At 38.5% G+C, this 22,257-nt stretch overlaps 1 protein-coding gene across 3 annotated transcripts in view; it reads right to left on the bottom strand.

Moving 5' to 3' along the window:
- Nucleotides 1–22,257, bottom strand: part of VGLL4 (vestigial-like family member 4) — a 90,989-nt gene that overhangs the window by 24,081 nt on the left and 44,651 nt on the right. For all 3 annotated transcript variants that reach the window (XM_010584446.1, XM_010584447.1, XM_010584445.1), the window contains one exon: nt 913–1,102. In XM_010584446.1, coding sequence (XP_010582748.1) covers nt 913–1,102 — 190 coding nt within the window. The remainder of the gene's footprint in view (nt 1–912; nt 1,103–22,257) is intronic.

Below are 22,257 nucleotides of genomic sequence, written 5' to 3'. Positions count from 1 at the left end.
TTTGCACTGCTTCAGTGCTGGATTCCTGATTTGTAACAAATTCCAAGACTGCAGACTACAGGCCCAGCCTCTGACTAACACTATAGTGATTTATTTGAGGATAAATACCTCTGTCCGCATCTTATGACTGAACACAACAGTCCACAGCAGCGTGGAATGTGAGGAATGCAGAGGCTGCAGGAGCTGAGGCAGCAGGGAAAGGCGCACAGCTATCGGGCTGCCCTGGACTGCTGAACCGCTCGGATCACTTCCTCCAGTCAAGAATGAAAGGAATTCTCTAAGCCTGTACTTCATGCCAACCAGACTTGCATTCCCAGGAATGAGAACACAGCAAGAATGGTATTTGATGATTACCCAACACATGCACCTAACTCATCAACACCTTACCTGTGTGAAAAATTCCACATCTGACTGTCAGAGCTGCGGTGCAATCCTTTAAGTAATGTTTAGCAACAACTGCAGCTTGCCCAGTTGTCAAGGCAGACTACAGAGCAGCTGGCTCACAATCTCCTGGCCTCAGAAAAATGCAAAGCACTTCTGTTTCCCCTCCTTCTGCTTCCCCACCCCCATCACAGCAGAGAGTACAGAGCACTCAGAATCAGGGGAAGTGAAAGGAGCAGATTACAAAGAACAAACGAACAATACTTGAGAAATTGCAAGGTGAATACGTATGTTTTACTATAAATAGTCAAGTTGAGCTAATTCCTGTTACTTCATGCTGTATGAAAACAAAAGAAAACAAGAAGTCACCCATCTAATCACACCAGCCTTTGTGCAAATCTTCCACACAAACTGGAACAAAGGAAAAATCTAGCACAAAGTTTTAGACACAGTATGATTTTAGCACACACAAAAATGAAGAGGATAGCATTAAATTCTATGAACCAGCGGTAACAGAAGCAAGACACTTACAGATGCGGATTGAACATTCGACTCATTTTAGAAACATGGTCATTTTCACAGTCTAGCTCATCATCCCCTTGGTCCATGCTGAGCTTTCGCTTGTTGGGACTGATAGGAGGAGGGCCTGTTCGATGGTTGGTTAGAGCAGAGGATACTGGAAGAGACTGCATTCTGGGCTCACCTCTTAGAGCTGCTTCACCTGCAGGAAGACAAGTGAGAATGAACACGACAGGGAACAGCAAGGCAAAACGGCATGCTCTTTGAAAACATTCCTGCAGAAAAATTTCCCAACCAGATGTCAGGTCTGCACAGGCACATTTAACATGGTTGTAAGATAAATAAGGCATCATAAACCATACTTTAGTGCTTTATGCTGGAATAAACAGGTGAAAAAATGTAATATGAGAGGGGTCAACTCACCCCAGATGATCCGAAAAGTTGAGCTAAAGCACCTTTCCAACAGCATTTTTATTCAGAAGCATTTCCTTTTACAAGCTGCCATTCCAACACTGAACTTTCATTACCTCATTCTGTAAAGCATGACTATTCGCAATGAAACACGCTTTGTTCCTTTTCTTATGGTTGTGGTTATAAATTCCAGGGCTACAGTTCACATTTATGCCAAATATTCAAAATCTAAAACTGAATAAACGTTCAAATTCTCAAATGATTCCTTTTATAAAAAGCTATCCAAACCAAGCTTGTCTGGTATATAACTATGCAAGGTAAAAATTAGGGAAAAAATTGGAACTTGCTGATGCAAGTTTTAAATTTGTCCTTAAACGTCCTCTATACTTTTAAACTACGCTTGAAGCAATGAATGAAATAGCAGAGATCTTCAGCAGAAGAATCACAAAATTTCAATTTTAAGAATGCTAATTTTCAACTAGGCAGACTGATGGTAGAGTACTGTGTAGATTATACATTTTATATAATCTAACACTTATCAGAAAATGCCATTCACAGCACATGGGAACTGTGTATAAATAATTCCAGAAATGATACAATTAGCTTGCACATAAACATATTCACGTATTGTTACTAAGCATGCATTAAAGTGTGACCACAGTACTTTTCCCATTTCAGTTAAATGTCTCACTAAATGTACACCCTAAAGCACAGTGCTGCATTTCACCAGCAGTTATGGATTTCACTGGAACTTACATCCTTACAGCCACAGGTCATATTTAGACCTCATAGGGATTTAAAGATGTTAAAAAAATGCTTTCGGGGCTTCATAAGGGGCTTGGAGAGGAGCTAAATTAACCAGGGTTACCTATTCTGGTAATGTCCCTGAAATAGCCACTTCTGCTAGAGTTTAAAATTTGTATTTTTCCTACACTGCCAGAAGCATTTTGTTTTCTACATGGCCATAATTTCCAGGACTAAAATTAGGATAAATTTAACTCCATCGACAGCCCTGAGGTACCTGACAATGGAAATCTTTGTATGCCACCACACATTTTCACATCATTGCTGAGGCAGATGATTTATAAAATGCTGCCCTAATTCCACACACGACAAATACTATTTTGTTGGAAAAAGAACGAGCGAGGAGAAAACCTCCTGAATGTTTACCAGTAAAAATAAGCATTTTGCCAATTTAGTCAGCATAATATAAACTAGCAAATATACACTGACCTATAATACACCACAAGTCATGATTTCTATTAAAGACTCTGGCACCAAATCTAAATAGGAACTTTCCATCTCAGCTCTAAATAGTAAAAACTGTGCTCTACTGCAAAGGCTCTAAGACAGACATCCAGACCCTCTCTTGTTCAAAACAACCAAAGTGTTAATTGGTAAGCCCCCCACAACCACTCTAACGTCACAAGAGCAGCTTTTATCAAAAAGACCTCCCATATGAAATAATCTTCATATCAGTAAAATTTCTGCATTTTTTTCTTCAGCCTTTATATTTTGCCAGTAGAAACCTCCACCTACATAACGATCATATTCTAAACGTACTTAACTTTAGAAGTAAACCACATCATACCAGTTTCTCTCAGTGAGGAATCTCCCTCACTTCTACCTTTGAAAAAAGTAAGTTAATACCAATGTCAAAGGATAAACTTTCATCGACTAAGTTTTATGATACTTTCATCCCACCCATATGCAATTGCTCTTCTCTCTGCAGTACCTCATATCACTTCTGAAGACTCAAACACAAAATTCCACAAATTCAATGTAGGCACCTAACTCCTACTGACTTCTCCTGAGCAACTCCTGACAGAACATGGCAATTTAAATATCCATGTAAAGCTAACTCTGGTGTTTACAAAAGACAAAAACCTCTAGACATTGTCTAATTTAGTACATTAGAAACTTTTCTTCTTTCCCAAACAGTGACTAGGACCCTGATACTACACAATTACCTCAATGTTCTTTTTTTTTCTTTCAAAAGAAGTTATAAATATTCATCTTATTATATGCATGGTAACGACAGCATTTATAGATGAACATCCAGATTGAGTACAAAATCTGGTAAAAATGCTATTACTATTATACGTTGAAAATAAACCAATTTTAAAGAAATTTAGCAAGGAAAGGAATGGCTTCTAATTAAAGCTTGTCAAATTTGGTAATGCATTTTCCTAATTGTAAAGTAATGTGGTAATTATGCAGGGGACATCAAGGCCTTCAGATATGCTGGACAGTTCTGGTATGTTTGTCTGCAGCACCACCGGGCTACTCGGCCAAAATTAACCAAATTAAGCAAACTTCAAACAGGTGGCAGTGGTGAGCAGGTAGGAGCAGTAAGAGCTCTTAGAGGACAGGTTGGAAGATACTGAGCACCTCCTCCTGAGCAGAAAATACAAGTGGCCAGTGCTTAGCATCTTGTATGGTCCACCTTGCAGACACAAGGCAAGCAGAGAACAATACCAAACAAAAAAGTCCAGATAACAGGGTAGGATCAAGAGGAAAAATATCTCTACGTTGTTCATGGGGATAAACTGCATATTCCTACACTGTATTTGTACTGCACCAGGGGTTCTCCTGTAGCCTATAAGTTTGATTAGGGCTAAAACTGCTTTTTATTTAAATAAAAAGGCGTCTTCTTTCCCCACTGCTTTCCTCCTTACCAAACTTGAATTTAAACCAGAGAGGGAGAAACCACAGCAGAGTCTACCACACAAAATGCTGTTTTACTGACTAGATTTGTCTCCCCCAACTGACCACACTCCATGGTAACCAGACTCGCATCATACAGCTGGCAAGACAACACTCTGATAAAACGACTGTGTTTTATAAAATTCCCCAAGTCCAAACTCCAGTCTTCAAAATTCATTACTGTGACAGTTTGTGTCTGCACTGCAACTGAAAGCAGAGATAGCAAACACATTTATTGTGCCTCTTATAATACTTCTCTTTGTCTCAGTAAGCAGCTGGTGTAAGGCACTCCAGATCTGCTGCTTTCAGATAGTTCTACTTACAACTATTCATACTAGTCTCTTTTTTTCTTTTTTTTTTTTTTTTTTTTTAAAACTGTTAGGCAACGTGATAAAGCACAGACAAGCTGAACAGAGATAACAACGTGACGTAGTGTCTGCCTATATAGCAGTACTGCAGTAGCGCACTCAGTTGACAGAAGTCCCTGCAGTCAGCTAGAATGTTCTTTATTTTAACCACTTACAAGCCTAAACTGAAAGTGAGTCAAATTAACACGTGCAAACTAAATGTTTGTAAAACCAGCATGGTACTTTTCAGGAGATAGTTCTCTCTATCTTTTCAGGATAGTTCTCTGTAAACAGTGATCTTCAACACTGTTTGCATTTCTCTTGTGGTTCAGTCAGCAGTATCTGTGTCCCTACTGAAATGCCCATGCAATACAAACATCACAACAGCAAAAGTCATGTTTTTACAAGTGTGGATTTGATAGCAAGACACCAGAGAAGTCTTAAAATATGTCTGAGAACTCCAGGAGTTACCAAAGACTGGAAAAAAAAAAAAAGAAAAAAAAAATACACACTATTTTGGCAGCTAGCTTCCTTCCTCTCTGACCTAGCAACTCAGTATGTGCTGCACTAAGTCATGGCTACCATATCCTATTCCCCCTCCCAATTTCCTCTCTCCTGCTGGCTACTATTAATGCATAAAATCTGAGCATTAATTACACTCCAGAAATGAAAGGCTTCATCTTTCCTGCTGAAGATTGACATGATACAGACCTTAAGACAGACTGAAATAAAACTCTTTGAAAGAAAATTCCAGCACTGCCCTTGACCATTTTACTTTTCCATTCTGCATCTGACAAAGGGATTTGTCCACAAGAGTAAATTTCTGACACATTTATTAACTTGGGGGGGAAAAAAAAAAAAAGGTAAGAATAAGAATTCTCGGTTGTGGTGTCTGTCAACAGGGTCCTTACCTTTACGGTCTTGCATTGAATTACCAGGACCTCAGGCCACTCAATGAATAAAATCATGGGCACAAGCATTTAACAGTCTTTAATTAACATGCATTACACCTTTAATTACCTTTTCCAATACCTCCATGCAGACAAACTCTCATTAGTAAAAGGAGTTGCCTCATGTTCTCAGGGACAGACATTCCCAGGAATCAATAGCACCTGAAGATCTTCAAGGGCAGTTTACTGATTCAAGATCAAAATTTAGCCCTCATGACATACAAAACTTTTCTGCTGAAAAGCCAAGACACTCACAAAAGCCCTATATATATGTGAAAAAGATACTATAAAATGAAATGTCTTTTATTTTCTATTACTATATTCTAACAATCATGAGGAGATTAAATCGCAAATAAATTGGAATGAATTCATAAACTATTGCATGTTTTCTTCCACTATCTCAAACACAGAAGTCAGTCTGTGCCAACATAAATTGGGATAAATGGCATAAAAATTCCAATCCATGCACAAAAATCACATGATTTGAGATATCAAATACCAAGCAGGGAAGTCACCGCAAATTAATTCAACAAGTCATCAAAACAAAAGAATCACAATACAGTACCGCAGAATTAATCTGCGGATGTTGTCAGCTGCCTAGTTTGGGTATTACTTCACACCACAGTATACATTGTAAGAGAATTGATATCCTTGAAATTGTGAAATTCCCCAGAAATTAAATCTGTGTAAAATAGTTAGACTACAGACAATCTTAAAAGTATGTAATTTAATGCAGATTTACTTCACTTGCTTGACCAAAGAAAATTAATTAATCCATTCAGACTCCTCAGTAGTAAATCTTTGGTTCATGAAAAAAGATATCCTAAGCAGCAGTCATAAATTATATTTATTTATATAACTGCTGAATATTTCTATAACCCCCACTCAAACAAACAAAATAATCCCTTATGTAAAAACATCATTTTGTACCACTACTTCATTTCTGGATTGCAGTTTCTATAAAAGATATGATTTAAGCTGAGCTTAAGTAAGATTTAATTCTGCGAAGTAGTCTGCCAAACACTGTAAACAAAGTCACAGTAGTCTGTATTTCCTATGTAGTACATAAAACAGGCCTACCTGGAGAGCATAATAAAACATCAAACTACAGAAACAACAAAAGAATAAGTATTAATGAGAACAGCGTAATGATAAAACTGCTATGAAATTCAATCTTGGAAATATTTTTTATTATAATTGATAGATTTCTTTCAGCAGTCAACTTACTGATTCACTGATCTGACATGTACTTTACCAACTTTATTGTAATATGGCAAAAATCTAATTTAGTAGAAACCAAAGAGTCACATATACATGTACAGAAAAATTGGCAAAAGCCTGCTCTCCTCCGTTTACAAAACACATGAAAAGCACTTACTCCTGGAACCAAGCTCTGGCTACCACTGTGCAGAGATATGTATGCCAGAAAACCCATGGCCAAAACTAAAATACAGTGATTAAATCAACTATTCTGTTCTGGCCCCTCCATCTGACCATGCCTGCCAATGAGGGACACATTATGCTTGACATTGCAAGCAAGAACATAAAATAGTGACCTCTGCATTCAGTCATCTCCACCCACTTTTTCCTCCTCTTTCGTTCAAAAGACTGCACAAAGAAAAGCGTTTAGGTACAGTGGTATCACTTGCAGAGTGCAGGCATGCTTGCTTGAGGATCCTTTAGAAAACCACATCTTGTTAATCAGAGCTGAGTAGCACAGGCTAAAGCAGATTTCAGCCTAATAGGTCTTGAAAATGCTGTGTTACATACAAAACACTAAATTGCAACAGGCAGAAAATAGCAAAATTGCCTCCTCAAACCTAACTCTTTTTGCTCCTTCAAACATACTGTGAAAAACTGACATCATCTTATATTGTCTCTCATCATACTGTAAAAGCATAGCCATACAAAATAGCATGTGCATACTCTCTCTGTTACATAAATTGACTTATACGGATAACTGTTTCAGTTCTACAAACTACATAAGAGAAGTAAAAAGTCTCTGCTGACCACTTAAACTATGATTGAAATAAATTCTCTTCACTCTGCTATCCAGGTACCAACTGAAAGAGTCTCCTTTTAATTCATTTTTGGTGTTGAGGAAAAAAAAAAAAAAAGTAATTTAATCTGTAAAAAAGTATCTCTGTAAGTATGCAAGAAATCGGTGGCATGGAAAGAAGGGCAGCAGATATGCCACAAAGGAAGCAGGATGGAATAAGTTAATACTCCTGTCCGGCAGAGCTCCTTAATATTTCCTCTGTCAAATTTCAATTTTCACACCTCAACAGTTGTGACTGTGGGGCTGTGTTCAGTTCCAACCCAACAATGAACTCATGCTTAGGTCTAACTGTATAGCATGAGACTACTTCACAAATTTGCAGATGTCCCTTTAAGATAATGTCCCATTTAGCTAACTCTTGCAGCACCTGTCTGAGCTGAAAGTCTAAAAAATGTTCCTTTCTTCTGCTTAGAGTACCTGTACTCATGTAAACTATGGCTAAAAAAAGATTCCAATTATCTGGCAGACAAGATTTAAATGCAATCAATGCTAAACTACACTAATCTCCAGATAAATAGCACCAGGGATGTCTACAGTACCTGCTAACATCAATGTCAAAAAAGGATTTCCCTCCGTTAAAGACTGAGGATAGGTTTTTTGGTCAGGAAGCAGGGTTGCTCCCAAAGAGCACTCCTTTCCGAGCCTTTTTGCCAGCTCTTGCAGGAAAAACCTGTATCAATCATCTAATGTCGGTTAAGAGGGACTAAAAATGAACACAAATTACCATTTCATGTTTGCTCAATGCATTACAGAGGTTCATATAAAAGAAAGGCAAGCTGCTGTGCTAAGCAGAGCTACCAAGTACGACCAAGTACAGAAAGCAGCACGTGGCTTAATACAGTGCTGTCCTTGGGCCACCTGGCCCTGCCAAGTAATATGGGGTTTGGCACGCAAGCAAGACCTAAAGTAATTACAGAATAGTGGACTGTCCTACACAGAAACATTGTCACTCTCTGGCTAGCCTTGTCCTGTGACTGTATACTGTCAGGTACGCACAAACCTTGTTCAGGTAAAAGCCACGACAGTAAATATACCCGTGCATAAAGTAAACGTCAAAAGAGCACCAACGAACAGCCCCGTGTTAGACACTTCAAAACTGACAGTAATACCTTGCTGAATAAGCTGATGAAGGTACAACTGCTGAAGTCCTCAGACTAATTGTACTTCCTACACAGAAGGCTACACATTACTTTTATTTGGTGCAGAACAGTGTGACCCAACAAGAGCATCCCAAACAAGGGAGGGGACAAAAGAGAAAGGAAGACAAAGGGAGAAGTAACATTTACATTTTCTGCAGAAAACAGTAAATTTCACATTCTTTTATGTGCTTAGAAAACATGACATTTGTATTTACTGGGCAGCAAAAAGATATACAATCCATTTAATTCCCTGGCAAAACCTACTGTATTGTTAAGTACTGTAAGTAGTTCTGGTGTATCCCTACACCACACTCCACGTATAGTAATACTGAAATTTAGTCATTTAAGTTTCTTCAGTGCGAGGTAATGTTTTCTCCTCCATGCAGTTGAAATCTCTAAAGATTCTTGGCAAGTGTCTAAGGGCTAGACCCACGAAGAGAGGTGAAGTCCCACCAGTCTTGGTGCCTCAAGATAAGACGCTGTCATTTTCACCTTCTAACCTGGCTGGAATGCTTATGGGACACATACACTTGAGAAAGTCGGAAACAAACACCATGCTGATGGTTACAGCAATTCCTGATATAGAAAAAAATTCCAGAATATGTAATTAAAACTACCACCATGCACAGTTTAAATAATAAACATATCATCAGAATTCAGCTTCCTTTAATTTATTTGCAAAACTACTATATGCCATTCTCTCACATTTCTGATAAGTGGATTTTAAAAGTTGCCAGATAAAAAGATTTACTTTTATCAGCGTGATAATGTGATTTTATTAAAAACATAAAACCACTATCAATAAAAAACTGTGAATCAAATATAACTAAGTCAGTATATTGAAGAAGTTGCTTTCCAAAACGACAGTGGTTTCCAGATCTAGGTGTTCTTTCTTTTGTCACCCAGCTAAATGACTTACTGTGTTACATAAAAGACAGCAAAGCTAAACTGATCAAAGACTAGCCTGTCTTTTAGCAGAAACGATCAAAGCTAGAAGACCTGCCATCTATTTCAAAAGTAAATCAAAGTCACAGCAAGATCACAACAGAAAAAATTGTTAGATTGGATGCTTAAGCAGTATTTCAAAATACTAAACGATATCTTGTAACTATGTATTTTCATGCAATGGCAAAGAGACAAATAGGAAATTCAATTTGTGAAAGCTCAAATCTGAATAATTCCTCCTAAATAGACATTTGCTACTCTCCCTCTTTGGTTTTTCTGTTTGGTTGGTTGGTTGGTTGGTTTTAGATACCATTTCTTTTAATGGACAGCAGATACTCAGGTCAGAAACACAACCCTCTGCTCTGATGGCTGATATTTCATGGATGCAATCCTGTAACATAAATTGAACTCTAGACTACTGCGCTGGGTAACCAATGCCCCTTGTGGATATGAGCACAGTCAGTATATTCTATGGTGACCATGTTTAAAACATTCATTTTGAGATGTTCACTTGTAGCGGGGTCATATTAAAATTAAATCTAATAAATTGTGCACTTTCTTTCATAAGGATTTGAAGCAAAAGGTGCTATGCAAAGGTAAAAAAAAATATTCCACTTATTTAAATTGGAGCCTATTTTTAGATATACTGCAAGCTTTTATTGTAGTTTACTATAAACATGCTCCAAACCCCCTTCCTCACATTATTCTCCTTTGCTACATGTGGAAAAATTCAGAGCATCAAGAAAATGAGCTTGCTAAAAGAGCAAGCTTTTATTTCCATTTCATTTTTCCCAAATTTCCTACCTGGAAGGTCTAAGGCCCTTGAGAGAGGATATAAATGCTGTATTTTTAAAATACAAACACAAAAGCAAATATATTCAAAATGTTCATAAAATATATGCACACATGGGTGGCTCCCTTTGGAATGGATTTGGAAAAAAGTAAGGTCACTGTTTAGACCCTTGTCCTGCGTGCAAGTCCTGCAAAGCTTAGTGCTAAGTTCCCTGATTGGATTCCTATTAGTAGCATACAAGTCACCTCAAAATGGTAAGTTAAAAAAAAAAAAAAACAAAACCAAAAAACCAAAACACACACAAAAAAAACCATAAAAAGCAAAGAAGTCTTGGCTACTGCATTCTCCCCATATGGCACATAGTCAAACAGCCAAACAGCAGAAGCTGCTGCCACAGGGCAGGAGGAGACGGGATTGCAGGCAAGCCTCGTTCATCACCTGCACATGGACACACACAACCAGGAGCTGCTGCTGGCTTCATGGTCACCAACGTGGTAATCTCTTCCTAAACTGAGGTGAAATGAGCAAATTACATTTGGCCTAACACACACAGGAAAAACTTCAATTTCAGTTTTGCTCTTCTGCTACCTGACTGCAGCCTGTCTGAAATGGACTCACGTACTTAAGGAACACAGAGCCCCTTCAAGCAAGCTGGACAGAATATTGAAGACTTTAATCCACAGAGCGTCAGAACAATTCCAACCCATCTCCCACAAAGAATCCATTGTAAAGAACAAAATCCCTTTGTCCTTCAAAACAGGCTCCAAAATCCCTTCTACAGAGGGAAAGCAAGAGAGCAATGACAACTGTGCAGAGCAGTCAAGCACTCTGAATCCAACAGCAAACTACATGGGCCATTCAGATGAAAACAAGATAGTCTTTTGATCATGCTATTTACATAGAAAATGAGGAGGCTGTGTCAGCTTGCCAATTCCTTATGCGCAGGGTTTTACTGTAACTGATGGCAGTAGGCTGAGATATGACCCAGTCAGCTGAAGATAATGATTTCAAGCTCATCATAAGCACTACAGCGTTGGGTAATACAGATCCTTCAACCCACTGGCTTTCTATTATTCTGAGACACAACCCAATAGTCTTCCTCAGCTATTACTCACATGTACTGTTTTAATAACCAAAAACTTGTGAAGGCTTCACCTTCTAGAAGAGCCCAGAGAACAGTGTGGATCATGAGATGGAGAGGAAAGGATGCCATGTCATTTCTCCAGGGGTATGGGTGCTGGTATAAAGAATCATACATAAAAAATCCAAAATATTACCATTGTTCCTGAAAGGATTGTCCTCCAAAACAGACAGACACACACCACCACTAAGGAAACAGACAAAATTAATCTTGTGCCTATGACATAGCAGTTTTTAATCTTGGGTTCGTGACATGCAACTAATACAAGTAATTTTATTGGGAAAAAAAACTCACTACGAAGAGATCCACAGAAAAATTTTAGGTAGCCACAGAGTACAAGAGCTTGAAAACCACTGCTCCACTAGAAGATTCAGTTGTGAAAAACCTGGTACCAGAGAACATTATTAACTCCTCCTCCTCAAAAGGACTGAAGATAATGGATCTGAATTAATGCTCCTAGCTACTCCAATAGTCAGCACTACTATGCAGTGACTGAGATTGCTAGAGGTTGTCAGATTCAGAGAGATAAAAGGGAGACAACCCTATGGTGCTAAAGGATAGATGGGAGCACTGTCTAAATCATAGCTGGACTGTTTATTTCACAAGAAGGAGGGTGGTTTATGGGGCCAATTTGCAGGGTCACTTAAAACAAATGTTCTCTCCAAGGGGAAGCTAAGGCAAGAAAGATAGATGGAAGGGTTGTGTTTGCTACCAAAAAATTACATGCTGCCTGGACTGCGTTTCTCAGAGTTTTCTGGGCACTGAGGACAGGTTTTCCAGAACTCTTGAAAAAGCAAGGAACAGGCAGAAATTCATATTTTTGAAGTTATCCTGACAGTCATGGGATTGGAATGGGTGAGCAGTACCAAAGTTACACTCTACCTCTCAAAGACCTTTAATTAGGGCTTTGTCTTCCTCCCCCTATACCTCCTAGTCTTTAACTGAATCTCCCTTTTGATTAACTTAACTCCAGGCTCCTTGTTTATTTATTTCAAAGCTGCAGAAACAACTCATTCCTGACAAAACACAGAAAAGACAGGGAAGTGCAGATGGGTTGATAAAACAAAGGTAACAAAAAAATGTCAGTTGTATGTCTGTGACCCACCATTCACATGATACTAGCTCCACAGGATCCAGAAATTAAATCTCTCACCACTATCACTCACGATGATATCAGTCCCCAGTTAATTAACTGTTAAATCCTTCCCCACTTTATTTGAATGATGTACATCCTAAACATTTCTGCAGATCTCTACCCCCATCACACATTAAAGATGTTCCATCCCATAATTAAGCAGCCACTCTATTAAATACAACTGTGAAGTTTTTAATAGAGCCAAACAGCCACTTCAGGGGCAGTGAGACACTGCATTAATTAAAAAGGTTTGGAAGCACTGTTTTAGGTCATAAATGGGTTATCAGCTTGCCTGTTGCTGAGCCATGCATTGCATGACCACAGCTGGACTGCTATTTAATTGAAGCTTCTTATCCCAACTCATCTTCTGAAGAGAATATAAAATTAACTGCCGGCATCAGTGGGCACATTCCTTTTATGCAACTCAACAGGCCTCAGATAGAAAAGAACAGACCTGCAGAGGTCCTGTGGCTCAAATAGGGGAACTTAAAATTCTTCCATCCCACTACTCTTTGTAAGAGGTCATTCCTTGTATCAGCTAAAAAGACTCAACTACTTCCAAAACAGATTTCATCATCTCAGTTTAGAAGGGGTCCACTATAAATGAACCACAGTCACAAGAGATTTTAGTCCAAAAGCTTCTGTTCCCTCCATGACTGCTGACCAAAAAGCAAGCATCTAGTCCATATATCACCAGTCCAAGCTTCAAATATCAAGAGTTTTTATCTGTTTAGCTGATTTACTACAATTTTTATTTGCACGTCTCAAAACAAACAGGTAAAAGCACTTTTTGTTTACTAATAGATCACAGTAAAGTCTAGCAGCTACAGCAAAGCATTACAGTCAAGGCACTTTGAATGTTGTTCTTCTTTATCCTTGACTTACGTGAATTTAAACAATTACAGCTCTTTTTTCCCCCTATGTAAATAAGGATAACGTTCACTATTTATTTCATGGGGGTAGCTGAAGGTTGAACTAACTAGGCTTCTGTGAATAATAGGATTCTGCAGAGAGGATTTTATATATATATATATATATAAAAAATATGTTACAATGAGTATTAAAATGTTTGCTATCATACTTACTTCTAAATGGACTCATTGAGAAACACTTGAAACCAAATAGGGTAGTGTTCAAATTACTGTACTCCAAAGAAAAACTCAGTAGATCCACAGATTAGCTGTTAAGGCAAGCATAACGTACCTCAAAGCAGTTGCAGTCTTACAAATTAGAACTTTTAAAGATTTTTAAAGGCAGTGAATGTAATTTTTTTTTTTTTTTCTGACGAGCTCAGAGACATTGGTTATATAACATTGATAAGAGCAGCTTTTTCTAAGAGACAGAAACTAGTCAAGAAACTGTAAGCATCATTGCTAATGCTGGAATACCTATTTCTGACACCTTTGGTAAATAGCTTAGATTGATGCCTACAGCAAGACAAGAGCAAAATGTTCACCTCTAACTGTAGCCACTGGTTTTAGAGTATTCAGCAGGAAAACTGTGCACGTCAGCATTCTCCCAGCTGGCTCTATGAGATTTAATTTACGGCAACCACAGAGTGACTGTGATAGCTCTCTGAGATGCCACAGCATGAAAACTGAAGGGTGGGGGTTAAACAAGCAGCAATGCACACCAGATGTCTGAGGAGGACATCTAAAAGATCCGGAGCACAAGGAAGCTTATTAAAAAAAAATCCCCTTCAATGCCATAAATATTTATACTAAATCCAAGAAACTGTCTGAGTTCAAACTTGTCCTATATGAATCATACAGTAGTTCCCTCACCCCATCTTCATTTAATGTGTTCTGTATAAAACCACCACAAAGGAGGTGCCCTAGTTATGTCAACTTTTTTTCTATATGCTAAGAGTACTTTTTGTAGAGCTCCTGCTTTAGAACAGATTACGTTCCAAAGACTATGAACAGAATGTCTAAATAGTCTTATTTTACTTGGCTAGCTCTTGTATGGCATTTACTGGTCTTCCTAGATAATTCAGATTCATAGAAATAGCTTCCTTTTGACTGGACAACTTTGATTTTCTTCATACGGCCATTTAATTACAATTAGCAATGCATCACAGAGAAAACAACCCCAATTTACTAACCTGGAGCCAAGAAACAATAATTTTCTGAGAGGTTCTGCTCTGAAGGTGGCAAAAATGCTGATTTTATAAATATCTAAATTTACTTTCAGAATTGAGACATACTAAACATTAACAATTAAATAACAAGGTTGGAAGTCACAATACCATCTCTAAAGTGCAACCAGAGTACGCTAATGCCATTTGTAAAAAAAGTAAATACTCATTCCCCAAAAGACAACAGCTATTCCAAAAGATCCACTTAGCAGCTTTGGTTTTCACTCCTCTTACGCAAAAGATTGCTGGACTGGGCACTTTGTAGATGGTTAACTACAAAGGCTATTGCCAATCTGCTGGTTTGTGATTTTTGGTTAAAATACAACATAATAGATATTTCAATATTGGCTCATATTCCCGTACAGCACTGCCATTCCTATCCTGGGAAAAAAGATAGGCTTATCTACTAAAACTCTCCTACTTCTAACTGCAACCCATTTTTAAAGGCAAAAAACTCCTATTTCTGCATGCTAGGGAATAAACACTAAGTCTTGCAAACCAGGGAGGTGTAATGCTGAGTGGTTTCCATGCCTGCACTGTCAAATGGGTTTCCAGGAAAAACTACTGCTTTTTAAACACAACTGGTTCCAAACTTTTCCTGGGAGAGCAAATATATTTCCTGGAACCTGCTAGCAACGTTTGGAAGAATAGGAGGAAAGTTACACACTACAATGCTTGATGCTCACAGTTGACAAGAAACACTCCAAAACGATGAGGTGTAAAAAAGAACATGTCTTAAAATAATCAAAGATAGACTCTTGTCACAATGTGTATTATGAAAAGACAGGAGCCACATTTTTTGTGAAGGAACTAAGCTGGCACCTGCCTGCTGAAGGCATACTTTCCTTCCTCCTCCTGTGCCACAAAGGCTGTAATATTACACCATCTCCCAAATACTATCTACCTCCATCCACATACGCCACATTGCAGATGATCTTTTCCTCCAAAGACAAAATGAGGCACAAAGTGTCACATAACATTTTGTGAGGGAAAAGCTGGACTGCACCAAGCGCTATTATGTTAAACAAGTTCTTGTTTTTAGCAAGAACAAAGTTAAAAAGCGACGAAAAACGGAAAAGTTACTTTAAAAAAAATCTGATACCAAACAGCACAGTGAAACTTACGTAAAGGAAACATTCTAACCACTGTTTCACACTTTGGTCTACCGCACTCCTACTACTTTTTACCTGAGATTTTCAGGACTTACATTCCTATTGAAACTAGATATCTAAAGATCTTTGATGAAGACTCACCACCTCACTGAAGTTTCTGGATGACTTTTTCTTTGGCTAGAACCAATGCTGTGGTGGTCCCAGGAACACTGTTACTTCAACTTCACCAAGGTTATACAAGGAATGTGGAGCTCTTTCCCAACAACTTAAATGCTCCAAGCTTGCCTTACCTCAGAATCGGTGCCAAACTACTACTGATATCAAGAACAAAACTCTTCCAACTCCATCCACCTGTGACATGAGATTTACAAGTTGACAGAGATAACCCCAAGAGCTCAACTGCCTGTTCAAAACTGCACTTTTGCTGGATGATCTATGGCCTCTCTTTCCATCCCACCAAGACTCCGAAGATACATGCCAGTGCTCACCAAGCTACACGCGCCATTACATCAACTTGTAGAGACAGGCATGAGAGCTTGCCCTTAAAAAAAGCTGTTAGATGAAGCACCAAGGGAAATCTGCCTCCAGGAAATTAAAACTGTGTATCATGGCACTCATGGTGTATATGTTACTGGACCCACAGTCTTGGCATAGTGCTTATACAACAACATCTAGCAGTGCTATACTGCACAGTCAATTATCCTCCAAAGTGCATGGCTTTTACTGAAAGGGAAAGGAAACAATGACTCTGTGTGTCCAGCAATCGTTCCATGCTGATTTGTAAAGTAATTTTCAGGGAGATGATACAGACTGCACGATGAAGAAAAAAATTGGCTGGCTTTAAAAAAGAAATTAAAACCAAAAACACTCATGATTCTTTAACACTGGACAAGTATAATACCATTTTTGTAAACACTCCTCCAGAAACTTGTATTCATCACTACCTCATACTATTATCAGCGAAAAATTATAGGCTCTGTCCTGCTGGATTATTGTTAGTGTAAACAACTTTGCTAAATTGCTTGGCACACTGTCTGCATGCAGCATGTTAAAACTCTGTAGTCTATTCAGCCAAAATCAAATATAAAGGCCCATCTGTATTAATCCTCAAGAAGAAATTAATAGACAACTATTTTCATGCAAAGCAGATATTTAAAAAAGGCAAAACCAATACATATGGATGAACTTTTTCATTCATAATTTTAGATGCCACACAATGAAGACTGTTGTTTAAGCTTTATTTTTTCTCTAACAGTTCTCCATACAATACAGTGCATTGTTCAAACTCTGGAGCAATTTAAGCTTTTTCAATATCTCCTAAAATCCCTGGATTTATATCCAAAGAGACCTGGCACTGTAACAAATTTGACTTGTGAGTAACAAGTTACAGCCTTTAAGCAAATTGCTCATTAACACAGAATTGAACTTACTGCTACAAACCTCACTACCTTTTATCTCAGAAAAAATGTGCTGCCTATCTTATCTATTGAAAGTTGTGGGATAACCCACTGTTGTATTTGGGTTTTTTAATTTCCTTGTTTGAGTTCTCAGTACAAATGCTGAACTAGCATCAAGGGTGAGGAGAACAACAGAACTCCAGGGGGAAAAAAAAAAAAAAAAAAAAAGCTTAAGTATGACCTAAATCTATCTTGCCTTTGATGAATGAGGAAAATAAACTGAATTTTGATGTCAGTACTGAAGAGGATATTCCCAACTTCATGCTAGTAGGAAATGAGTAAGAAAAGCCCAACTGTGAGGTTGGAGCTCTTTGTTTTTTCCTGAAGATAAAAGACTTTGAAAAAGCAAAACCCACAGAATGTTCTATAAATGGAGAACATTCTGTAGGTGCATCTTAATTTACATGACTTTGAACAGAAATTTTATACTGCATTACAAATAAGAACACTTAATTCACCATGAAGGAGATTTTTATGCCATTTATTATTCCACTAATTCTTAATAGAATAATAGTGTTAAAGTTATTTTATATATTTAGAAACTAAACCGAATTTTGAAGTTAATAGGAGAAACTGATGTTACAAACCCAGAGTAAAATGCAAGGTCAGCAAAGAAAACTGATGGAAACTATTCTTTAGAGCTTAAGAAAACACGTTACCTTTCATTAAAAAGCAAATGAAGTTAGCAGAGTCTGTTTCAGGCTCCTCATTTGATATCAAACATCTAAACTGGCCTTTTTAGGAAGATACACCTATATTCAAAATGCCTTGCAGTGCCCTAAAAAGATAGCTAGCTATGCAAGCTCACTGCTGTAGCCAAGTAATGCTTCATTGTTACAGGAAGTCAGTGAAATAATTATGTAATAAGCCACTAACTAATGTAAGCTGTCCTGAAACCAAAAAGGGGTGTTTTTCTATAAATCTGGATTCAATTTTCTTCATTAAAAAAATCCAGTCTTCTGGACTGTCCAGAGAACTCTGTATAACTATTCTGAGTGCTCCAAGTCTCATAACATGCCTGGGGGATTTCTTAGCATCTTATTGCATTTCTTTATACCTTTCCCAGCACAGCAGTTCAAGCCTTGAGAATGTAGTAGTAATAACACAAAGCATTTGAAAATGGGAGAGAGAGGAAGGAAGACAGAAATCTGCCTTCCAACACACAACCATCTGTACACTCCCTCAGATAAACAACAAAATGAAACAAATCTACTTGGAGACTGCACCTTCTCATATATATTCTATTGAAAACAAGGAGCCCAAACTTGCTAGACTGCCCCTGCACCAGTCAAAGAGCGGGATCACCTGCAATTTGTTTTGTTTAACTCTGAGCCCTCCTGCCATTACTTCACACACAAGGCTCTCGGAGAAAGCATATTAAACTAAAGTGAAGTGAGTTTCCATTGCAAAACAAGATGCAGATGTTCTACCTCTGAATGCATGCCCGGATCAAGTGCTTGTCATTTGATACGAAGCACTGGGAATGCCAGACTGGTACAGAATGGTTCTGCTTCGTGGCCTTTGCACCTCAGCGAGGACAACAGTCTCTCAAGAGCTTTCTGATGTCTCTGAGCTCATTAAGAAGAAAACAATGATATGAAAGCACTACTCATTAAACTGGCCAATTGTTGATAACTGGCAGCAAATGTTTAGTAGCAGGATATCAGATGTATTCATGCTAAAAATCAGCACCCAGATGCTGAGTCAACAATTCTCTACTTACTTCTTCTTTTCTTCCTTATTACACCAAATATGTTACAATAAATTGCTTGAAATGGTTGATCATTGTTAATATAACTGTCACTTTCCCATTGGCAAAGACTAAACATTCTCATTTGAATGATTTAAAAATTTTCTTTCACTGGAGAGGGAGACAAAACTCAAATGTTCTTTTTTTATGTGACTTGTTAGAAAAAACACCATGTTGTTAAAATTAAGATTTTCCTCCAAAAGCATCAGAGTTGAGATTATCATGAGGCATCACGAGGAACTCAAAGCTAGTAATAATATTAAGAAAACACTCAAAAGGACACAAATTTTCAGTGTAAAACAAACAACCCCGAGGAAAGGAAACAGTTTTATTCTGTGGTTCAAAGTTATGGACCCCCTTTCAAAAACCCTCTCACCTCATCTCTGGTTACAATCCTTTTGCTGGCTGTGGCTGTCTTAATTATATAAGTGTACAGAACTTTCCATCACATTATAGAATCAGAGAAGTGTTGAGGCTAGAAAGCACCTCTGGAGATCATCTAGTACAAACCTCCTGCTTAAAAACAGGCTCAACTAGGGCAGGTTGCTCAGGGCCACATCCAGGTTTTGAGTTTCTCCACAGATGGAGGCTCCACAAACTCTCTGGGAAATCTGTGCCAGTGTTAGACCAACCTCACAAAAAAAAAAAAAAAAAAAAAAAAAAAAAGACAACTAGAAAATTCTTATGTTTGAGAAAACAGTCAACTTCAGTTAAGGTTCCACACTACAAATCGGTCAGCTATATCTGCAACACACCATTACTTCTTAACGGTTAATGGGAGAACTTCTAGATCTCCCATTTCCCCCCCAACCTCCACAAAAGGACACTCTTCTGTCCATAAAGCATCTATATTAGTCACCATTCTGCTCTCTTTCCCCAGACCTCCAAAGAGTAAGCCAAAATCAGAAATATGTTTTATGAACTAAACAGCAGTCTTGTCAATAAACGTTCCCATACTCACTGGAGCATGATCATGAATGACACTACTTAGGAACAGAACGAGATTAAGACATAGCTGAGGTTTCTTGCACCTAACAGTTAGGGAAGACTAAGCAAGTGCTGGCATTAACTCAGTAGCCTGAAGCTTACAGATAACAAAGTGCCATCTGTAACTCTTGCTGGGCAAGAAAAAGCAGGAGTCATCTTGGGATGCAAATTATATTCTTCTACTCCATGTTGAACTGAAGGGCTGCCAAATGCACATGATGGAAGAATTTTTCCTACTTCTTATGTACCAATACATCTCTTATCCATAAGCTGCAGCTACAAATCAATGGCACATAGTTCAGTGGCTTGTGCCAGAGGTGAAAGATTAAAACCACTAGTAAACCTCATAAAACAATAATGACACACTTCACCAGTATACCAATTATCTCAATAAGCAAAAGCAAGTGTTTCAAGAGAGAATCTAAAGAAATAAGGAACCCATCTCATTCATTGCCTGTGGCGTATCAGTCTATAATTCTTTCCTCTGAAATTTCAAACCTATTTTCACATCATACAATGTATTTGTATCTTATCCTGCATCTGCAAAAGTACTTTGCAGGAAGGCATCTATTTATAAGTAGTTCAAGTATGACCTTCAATAAATCCTAATTAATTGAGTTTGAAAGGCCACTTTGTTGTCAATGTAGTTACTACCGCAGCAGCGTCTTTGAAAAGACAAGATCCATCACTGCTGACACAACTCACTCACAAAATAAATACTATGGCAGAGGCATGGAAGATGTGTAGGCATCTCTAAAACACCCTTCGAGTTCAGTGCAGATGTTGCCAGTGTTTATACTTTTTAAATCACTGGGATATAAACACCTCACTATAAACACCACTGAAGTTTTGCTTTTCTTTTCTTCATTTTGTGTGTGTTTATTTTAGTGTTAAAAATGTTAACTTCCAGAATAAGGAAAATAGCAACAGATGTTTAAACTAAACAAAGACTGCTACAGTAGAGTGTATTCCTTAAGCTGTTCTTTCGGTTTTGAACTATTAAAGCTAACATCTGGTTAAATAACAATTATTGAAGAAGAGGGTGGCGGGGGGGAAAGGGGCTGGAAAGAATCTTCCATAAATATTAGACATAATTATAATGAATTGAACTAATGAGCCAAAACTACAGTTTTTCTGCCTTAGTCAACAAAACACTCAGGAACATGTACCACGTAAGCAGAATTTTATACAAAACTTCATGGTCTTCACCATAAGTTGTCAGCTGCTTCCAAAGAAAGCACTGGTTACTACAGAGAGCAATGAAAAAGTTAAAGGATCCTGCAAGCTGTTTATCTTTTTTTTTTTTTCTTTTTTTCACTAGTTTTCTTGCTGTAATGAAGAAAGCAGGGGCTAAGAAACAGCTTGAAAACTCAACTCTATTGAATCCCAGCTCTACATTATTCAGTACTGATGGGCAAGCTCAACCTTCTGTAAAAGAGCTTTATTCAAGAGCTTTATTCAACTTATTTATTGTGCAGGAAAAAAAAGGAAAGAAGAAAAAAAATGAAACCGATATTAACAGTTCTACAGAGAGCCCCCTCCACTTCCCAAAGGAAAGAAACGTGGCCGTGCTGGTTTAATGATAGAAAAGATGGTATTTTGCATAGTGAGGTTCAGCTCCCTGTCTTCTGGCCTGGTCTTTTTCTGACGAGTGTGAACAGATAGCTCCTTGTCCCTTTGTATACTCCTTATTGTTTCTTCCCTGACAACTACAGCAAGTTTATTTTCCAAATGAACATGGAAAATGTTCCTGCTGAATCAGAAGAAAGATTTCTGCAATGCTTGTCTGTGGCTACAGCAAAAACAGTTCTACTGCCAAGCTGAATTAGCTCAGTGGTGCCTTTCTTTCCAGTCAAAGCCAAGCCATAACCACTTCTTCAAACTGCACGTAGATAAAACTCCACTAGATTAAGAAACCGATTCTACCCTATTACCTCAAGCAACTTCCACACAGGACTACGAGTGCTCACAACGTGAAGAGCAAACGGCCGCCTACGTTAGCTGAGGACGACATAAGTAAAATTCAGAGTCCAGCGGGGAAGGGAGAAAAAAAAAAAAAAAAGCCCCAAACGACTCCGTTTATCCAAGGGGTTGTGTAATTCCTTCCCGGGGGACCGGCGCTCGGGGCGGGGGGTGCCGGGGAAGGCGGGCTGCGCCGGCGGGAGGCGGGCTGGCCCAGCTGCGCGGAGGAAGAACCAGCGGCCGCACAACGGGCCGCGCTCCCGCCGCCCCCCCGCCGCCCCGGCCGCGCAGGGAGACGCGGGGGTGCTGCGGCTCTGGGGCGGCGG

This window comes from Haliaeetus leucocephalus, unplaced genomic scaffold (genome assembly GCF_000737465.1).
Source record: "Haliaeetus leucocephalus isolate CR32 unplaced genomic scaffold, Haliaeetus_leucocephalus-4.0 Scaffold984, whole genome shotgun sequence".
Classification (NCBI taxonomy): Eukaryota; Metazoa; Chordata; class Aves; order Accipitriformes; family Accipitridae; genus Haliaeetus; species Haliaeetus leucocephalus.
This window is presented reverse-complemented; position numbering and strand designations above follow the sequence as displayed.